The sequence below is a fragment of the Poecilia formosa genome, unplaced genomic scaffold (assembly GCF_000485575.1).
Source record: "Poecilia formosa unplaced genomic scaffold, Poecilia_formosa-5.1.2 Scaffold420, whole genome shotgun sequence".
NCBI classification, from domain to species: Eukaryota; Metazoa; Chordata; class Actinopteri; order Cyprinodontiformes; family Poeciliidae; genus Poecilia; species Poecilia formosa.
The window spans coordinates 109,527-117,315 of NW_006800359.1; the positions used below are offsets into that span (position 1 = coordinate 109,527).

Below are 7,789 nucleotides of genomic sequence, written 5' to 3' on the forward strand. Positions count from 1 at the left end.
AGCGGATCAGTTAGCGGACCTGTCAGCGGACCAGTTAGCGGACCTGTCAGCGGACTAGTTAGAGGACCTGTCGGCGGACTAGTTAGAGGACTAGTTAGAGGACCTGTCAGCGGACTAGTTAGAGGACCTGTCGGCGGACTAGTTAGAGGACCTGTCGGCGGACTAGTTAGAGGACCTGTCGGCGGACTAGTTAGAGGACCTGTCGGTGGACTAGTTAGAGGACCTGTCGGCGGACTAGTTAGAGGACCTGTCAGCGGACTAGTTAGAGGACCTGTCAGCGGACTGGTCTGGCTGCTTGGAGGGAAAACAAAGTCTGAGTGGTAAAAATAGACATATGCCTTTAAGGCCGTCTAGGATGTGGGCGTGACTGAGTGCATCCGCAATCCAATCAGAGAGACTTCCTGTCCCCGGCTCTTTGAAGACCGGATACTTCCTGTCCAGCGTCTCCCCGCGTTCTCCTCTCAGCTCCACAGGAAGTGATCCGGCTGAGCAAGAAGCAACTTCCTGCTGAAGGAGTCGGAGAGCTTCGCTTCAGATTCACACAGAGACTCTGCTGCTGTTAAAACAAAGCTGGACCAATAAACAATGATGGACTAGAGACACTTAGAGACACGTGGAGACACTTAGAGACATGTGGAGACACTTAGAGACACGTGGAGACACGTGGAGACACTTGGAGACACTTGGAGACACGTGGGGACATGCTGTCTCTGCTATTCTGTGAGCAGCTGAGAATTTGAAGCTTCTTAAATATGAACACATTTAGTTTCATGATGTCACCAGGTGACTGAACCAGCCAATCACTGATCAGATACTGAGAACAAATAAATGAATGAGGAGCCAAAACTTTCCCCAGACGAACAGAAAGTGAAGTTGTCTTTGGACATTAAGATGAACAATCTAGAGTTGTAGATCTAGAGCCAATGCACAGCTTCAGTTCTTCTAGAGATCAGGATGACCTCTGACCTTCAGAGCCACATAAAGACGGTTCCACAGTCGGCCTTCAATCAGCTGAAGAACGTTTCCAGGATTAAAGATCTGCTGCTGTTGGACCAACCTTCCAGACCTCCTAGAAGAATGCTGCTTCTATGGTGCATAGAAGCAGCATTCAGCTTCTATGCACCACAAATCTGGAACAAACTTCTAGAAAACTGCAAACAGCTGAAACACTGAGTGCCTTTAAATCAAGCTGCTCTGATTAATAATAACTGGAACATGTTTGATTATTTTAAAGGCATTTGACAAAATGTACTGTTTTCTGCTAGTTCTATAATCGGTGACTTCGTGATGGTTTTAGGTTTTTATGTGAACTTTTAGCTGCCTTGTGGCTGAAATGTGCTTTACAAATAAACTTGATAAAGTCCAGCTCTTTATTAGCTTCATCAAAAATGTGAAAAATAATCAGACATGGAGAATGAAACAGTGACAAACAGGGAAACAAGAAATACAAATAACTTCCTGATTACTGATGATGAACGCAGGAATGCAGCAACTCTGCCTTGATTAGTCGGACATAAAACTAATAAGGGGAGAAACAGGAAATGTATCAGCAGATTTAAACTGAACTCTAGTTACCAGAACTGGACTGGACCGGACTGGACAGAACCAGACTGGACAGAACCAACCAGAACCGGACTGGACCGGACTGGACAGAACCAGACTGGACCAGACCAGACTGGACAGAACCAACCAGAACCGGACTGGACCACAGTGTGTAAACTGGATGTGTTGGTCCAGTTCAGTATCAGAACCTCTCTGGTTCTGATTGGTTGGCTCTGTTGTTTCCTCACTTCCACCATGTCTGTGTTTATCTGTTGGCCTCAGAACCGGCCCAGTTTGATCCCAGTTTGATCCCAGTTAAAGCTCTGGGTGGAGCAGCAGGATTCCCCTGCGAGGCGTGTTTGTTTTCTCCACCTCGGCTGCTGGCCGGGTGGGATCGTTACTGAGTCATGATCAAACGGAAAGCTTCGATCGATCCAGTTAGAACCCAGCCGGGTCAGCGTCAGAACCCGGCTGGAAGGTTCTGGTTTCTGCTTCCTCCAGGAAGTGGGTCCAGTAGAGGAAGGGGACCCATCAGCTTGGATCCCAGATGTTTGTCAGAACCGAAGCATGTGGGTTGAATCAGCAGCTGGACCCTGCAGCGGCCGAGTGGCGTTCAAACGCGACCCAAAAGTCAGATGTTTCAGCGTTCTGATCATTTATGCAAAGCTCCAGTGTATTGAAAGTCGACCCGGTTCCATCAGACTGTGGGTTCAAACATCATCAGTTTTGATTGGCTGGTTTGCTCCTGGTCTGGAGGGAAACCGCTGAGTCCACCAGAATCCGTTAGTTGGCTCTCCCACTTTCTCCTGCTGGGTGGAGTCAGGTGGGGGGTTCCTGCAGGAAATGAGCTCAGAGTTTCTGTCAGCTGCACAGGAAGCGACCGTCCTCCTGTGTGCAGATGTCGGCGCTCCTGCAGGAAGCTGTGGGTGAAAATGGCGTGGCTTCCTTCCTGCGGCGGCCCGTCTGCGGAGCGGGAGGAAACCCGAACGCAGGGCGGCGGATTCCTCCTGCCGAACAAACTCCAGCAGGTCCGACATCAACGCCAAAATAAGTCCCTCAAAGTCTGGATTCTGCTTAATTATCCCTCTGATTCATTATTAATAATTTACAGAAACACAGACAGGAATCGCTGTTTTCAGAGCAAATCAAGCCTTCAGTGAAGAAGCAAAAACTTTCTGAATTATTACAAAATAAAAATAAATTAAAACTGAAAAGCTACTTAAAATATGTAGTTTTCCCTTAATAACACAACCTGAAAATTTAAAATTAATTAAGTAATATTTGACAAAGTCACTAACAAAAAAGTCGCTAGTTTTGTGACTGACTGCGTTCGGAACCGCCGTCTGACAGAACCGGGCCGATCCGGTCCAGTAAACTGGAGATTTAGTCTTTGCTGAAATGATCAGAGTAGAACGCTGAAAGGTCTGACTTCCGGGCCGTACCTGAACGCCACATGGTGCTGCAGCAACCCTCCCATCAGGTTACCATGGTAACAGACCAGCAAACTAATCGGCTTTTGTTTTGGTAAGAGTTAGCAAAAAGAAAAATGGTGGAAATCTTTGGAAATGAAACAATCAAACTACTAAATGTCTTAGTTTTGGTAAATAAATAAGAATTACTGTTAAAATTTTGAGATCGGTGACTTTAAGATGCAGCTGAGGTTTTTCTGACGCACTAACAATGGAAACATCTGTGAACGTTCAGCATTTACCCAACAGTAAACCAGTAAATCCAGTAAAACCAGCGCCAACCTGCACAGCTTCAGCCAGACTCCGTCTCTGTCCGTCCACCAGGACGAAGGGACGAGTTTTCTCCAGGAAGGGACGTCTCTGTCTGTCCGCACCTTAAAGACAGAGCGGACTCTGAGTGACTCCCATTCAAATATCTAGATTTTAAGATGTCAACAGAAAAACATTTATTCCAGTTGTTAAAAGAAGAAACTCATTCCAGCAAATAAAAACCCAAATTTAAATATTCTGTTCTGTCCAACATAACTGGACAGAAGTCCAGCAGACGTTGACCTTAAGAAGCTGTTTGGTCACAGACGGATGCATCCAAACACATTCATGGAAAGTTGAGTGGAAGGAAGAGTGTTGTGGAAAAAGTTTCATCAGCAGCTGGAAGCCTTAGTTGGCAAAATACCAGAAAGAAACACGAAATGACTCACATCAGTCTAAGGCTTATTTACCAAAGTCAACTAACTTGCAGAAATATTTTAATTTATTACAAACCTGTAAAAATAATTAATATTTATCTAAACCATAAGCATATTTAACATTTCCATGTTTGTTAAATTAGCATTTTTTGATAAAATGGAGTTAATAAATAAAATAAAAATGTAAAGTAATTTGTTTGTTCTGATTATTTCCTGTAGTTTCCTGATTGTTTGACCTTTAACCTCCCTACCGGTCAGAGCAGCGTCCATCTGGACCTCCGCAGACAGAACCGCTCCGTCCTGCGGTGCGTTCAGGGACCGGCAGACCATGAACGCCGCACGGCCGCCCAGCAGCAGCAGCACCAGCGGCAGCGGCGGTCCGGCGGCGCCGCTCATCCTCTCTGTGTCACCGGAAACCGGCAACAGGTTGCCGCTGTCCGCCGTGCGAGGCTCTCCTGTCCCGCTCCGGTTACCTCCCGTTGTCGGAGCTCCGGGAAAGGCTCCACCAAGACTCCATGGCGCCTCTGTTCCCAGTGAGAGCCCGATAAGACCGAACCGAGCGGGTCAGGGTTCCGGACTACCAGCGGGACCGTTTATCGGTCCCGTTAATGCGGTGGGACTCCCGCCCTGTTCCCGAACTGCGTAGTTTCTGGTAAAACTGCAGCTATCTTGAAGGAACTGCGGAAAGGACCAACAGAACCGGTTCGGTTTCAGTCTGGTAGTTCCGTCCGGACTCACGAACTTCTTTCTGTACGAATTAAAATCGCTGAAGGCGGCTCATAATAGGACACCGGAACACCCGTGTTTATACCGGGAGCTAACGAAGACGTCATCCCGCTGAGTTAAGCTACGCGCAACAGACCGGATATGCTGAAGGTTACCCATCAAAATAAGCGCACCACACACTTTACGAAACTTGTTTTTAGCCCTTAAGCAGCATTAAACAGATCTTAATCTGTTTTAGAAACTTAACGCAAAATTTAGTTTATTTTTTAACTAATGTTATCAAAAGCAGAAAATGTTGAAGCATTAAACTTCTAAATACATTTTACTTTGAAAACCAACCGGAACCTGTATTTAAACGCCCGTTGAGCTTATTAAAATGTTGTATGTTGGTACAATAATATTTACACACCCACCGGACAACTTTGACTCACGCACCTCTTCATCTGAGATCAGAGACCTGTGTATGCAGGAGAGAATATGATGGATAATTAACCTCATCAGTGCCACGTAGACAAATACTCTGCAATAAATACTTCCTCTAGATGCCGCAATGTGGTCAAATACATTTTTTATATATTTTTTCTGTCTTATCTGAATGTAAAACATTATGGGGGGAAAGTTGTTCATTATCTTGCCGTATTTAAATATATAACAAATATGTCTTTATTCAGATGTTTTATTTAAATATATGTATTTTTTCCCCACATTGTCATAATTTCTGTATTTCAGCCTAAATATTTCTTTTCAGATCCTTCATGTTTCTGCTTTTAAGTTGATAAACTACACAATCAATAATTTGCTTCAATAATGTGGGTTATTTAGTCATAAGAGAAAAAAATTGAGTTTATTATTTAAAGTTCTGTCTTCATGTTATTAATTCACTATAAATATCACAGTTCCAAACTAAAGGTTGACGACCAAGACACATATTTAGTTAGCAGTTTGGAAACTAAGTCTTTAACTTCTCACTAAATATTTAGTCAGCAAGCTAAACATTAAGGTTGAAGCTAAATATTGGTTTACAAACAAAATATTTGGCTCCAAATTTAACTTCAAATTAAGCATTTAACCACAGATCTGGCAAGCTAAAAGGTAAACCTCATACTAAATACTTAGTTATCAAGCTAAATCTTTGACTTGCAAACCAAATATTTAGCTCCAACTTGAATATTTAGCTTTGAGCTACACGTTTAGCTTCAAACTAAATATTTAGCCATTTACTTTGCTAACTGAAAATTTAGTTTGAAACTGCAACATTTATAAATAGCTAAATATTTAGTTCCAACCTGAATATTTAGTTCTAATCTGCAGGTCAGACTAAATATTTGGTAACTCCTTGGTTTTTTCTTTAAGTAAAGCTAATTATTGGTGTTAATGTGACCGTGTGACGCCCACTCGGCGCCCGGTCCTGGTGCAGGCAGGCGGTAGCAGGATGGCAGCACAGGTTAAGGTGTGATGGTTTCCAGGCTGAAATGATGTGCAGCAGCTGCTGAAGGCGCGCTGCAGGTCTGGATCCCAGCCGACTGCAGCAGAAGCAGAAGGATTAGCGGCTGCTGAGGTCAGCGGCGGTTCAGAGGAACAATCTGATCCAGAGTCAGTGTAGAAGCCTAAATTCAATTTTAGTTCATTCAGACCTTTAGGATAAATTATGTTTAGATTTCTTATGGTAATTTGTTTATTTGGATAAAAATGATCACTAGTTAAATCTCTATTGCATACCAATTTGTTACATTGGGCTATACTAAGACCTTCTTGTAAATTTGCATATGTAATTGGAGTTAAGGATTTTAGGGTGTGGCCAGGCAGAATCAGTTTGGCGGTTGGAGGGGAGCCACACAGTTTTTTTTACCTCTCTCTCTCTTTTTCTCTCTCTTAGGACTCTTTTGTTTACTCTATTATTTTTGTGGAAAAGTAACATTTGTGCCGTTTTTATTTTTGAAGTGAACCGTTAACCTTTACCAAGAGGATCCAGACTGGGTTTTTGTCGTTTTTGTCATCAAGTGGACCGAAGGGGAAGGACGGAGAGCGTCAAGCTTATTATGGCTTCATTATTTAGGAACCTACAGTCAGTTTGGATGAAGCAGGGCTGCACGTGCTGCGGCGGATCAGCTGCGGCGGATCAGCTGCTGGCATCACGCTGCGGCGGTAATCACATCACGTGGTCAAACCCTGGGCTGCAGCAGAAAGAGGAGCAGTGAACTCTTCCTCTTCCTCCATGAGCGGCGCAGTCTGAGTCCAAAAGTATTCATACACCACCAAACTGCAGAGTTCTGTTCCGCTTCCGGGAGAGGACCAAGATGTATGAGAGAACACATGGCAGCATCATGCTGTGGGACAGATGGGTGGGGCTAAATGAGAACATTCTGGGCACAAACCCTGCAGGAGAGCTGACTGGGGTCAAAGGTCACCTTCCTGCAGAACAACAACCCCAAACAAACAGCCAGAGAGAGATCAGTGGCCTAGTCAAAGCCCAGACCTGAGCCTATTTGTGGCAGGACTGAACTGATGTTCAGAGACATTCTCCATGTTTTCCTAAGAAATGAGGAAAAGTTCAGTTGGTGTGAAGACTCTGAACTCTGACTCAGATCAGATCTGTCGTTTTATTGCATTATTGACTCATTTGCTGTGGCCTGTTTGTTCTGAAGAGCCTCTTAAATATGGCTGACATTCCAGGGAAAGTTGTCGTTCTTCCAGATGATTTTCTTTGCATCACATTTATCTCCGGTTTCTGTCTCCAGTCATGTAGGAGGAGGTCGCGTTTTATTTGGGATGATGAACGTTAGTGACAGCGTCTCCAGGCGGATCCCCGGCTGGCGGCTAGCGGCTAGCTGCTAGCGTAGTGAGTCTCCTCCTGGTCTGAGGCATCCTGCCGGGGGTGACGAAGGAGACGGCGCCCCCACCTGGTCAGGCGCTGAAACATCTGCAGGCAGAGAGCAGAAGAAGAAGCTGGAGTACTGTCAATAACACACTGCAAAAAACTAACTAATTTAGTTTGAAAAATAAATATTTTTTTGGTGACTTAAATATTTAGTTTGGAATGAATGAATAACGGAGGCTTTTTTCTCTACGATGTGCTATAAACCAAATTATTGCTGTTAGTTTTTTACAGTGTAACTGGACAAACGGCTCTGTCTGACAGACTGAAGGAGGACAACATGCTCACCGTCCCCGTCCTCCGTCCTCGGCTGATGTGCGTCCTCCTTTTGGGGGACGACAGCCGTCTGTGGAGCTGCAGGTTGTAGAGGAACAAAACGCGCGTCTTCTCCCTCTGCACAGACAGACAGGTGGACAGAGAGACAGACAGGTGGACAGAGGGACAGACAGGTGGACAGAGGGACAGACAGGTGGACAGAGAGACACCTGTCA

General features: G+C 44.7%; 2 protein-coding genes across 8 annotated transcripts in view; both read right to left on the minus strand.

Moving 5' to 3' along the window:
• adam15 (ADAM metallopeptidase domain 15) overlaps nt 1-4,867 on the minus strand; it is a 28,389-nt gene extending 23,522 nt beyond the window's left edge. For 2 of the 6 annotated variants that reach the window (XM_016663435.1, XM_016663433.1), the window contains exons 1-2: nt 3,949-4,865; nt 3,294-3,385 (exon numbers count right to left, since the gene is read on the minus strand). In XM_016663435.1, the coding sequence (XP_016518921.1) occupies nt 3,294-3,385; nt 3,949-4,093 (237 nt within the window). In that variant the 5' untranslated portion in view covers nt 4,094-4,865. Of the gene's footprint in view, nt 1-3,293; nt 3,386-3,948 lie in introns of all 6 variants that reach the window. The other 4 variants (XM_016663436.1, XM_007576907.2, XR_001659409.1 and 1 more) reach the window with 3 other exon arrangements.
• Nucleotides 4,868-6,984: 2,117 nt separating this feature from the next.
• The window catches only part of dcst1 (DC-STAMP domain containing 1), a 13,295-nt gene continuing 12,490 nt past the window's right edge, over nt 6,985-7,789 (minus strand). For both annotated transcript variants that reach the window (XM_016663445.1, XM_016663444.1), the window contains 2 exons: nt 7,587-7,691; nt 6,985-7,343 (listed from right to left, as the gene is read on the minus strand). In XM_016663445.1, the coding sequence (XP_016518931.1) occupies nt 7,248-7,343; nt 7,587-7,691 (201 nt within the window). In that variant the 3' untranslated portion in view covers nt 6,985-7,247. The remainder of the gene's footprint in view (nt 7,344-7,586; nt 7,692-7,789) is intronic.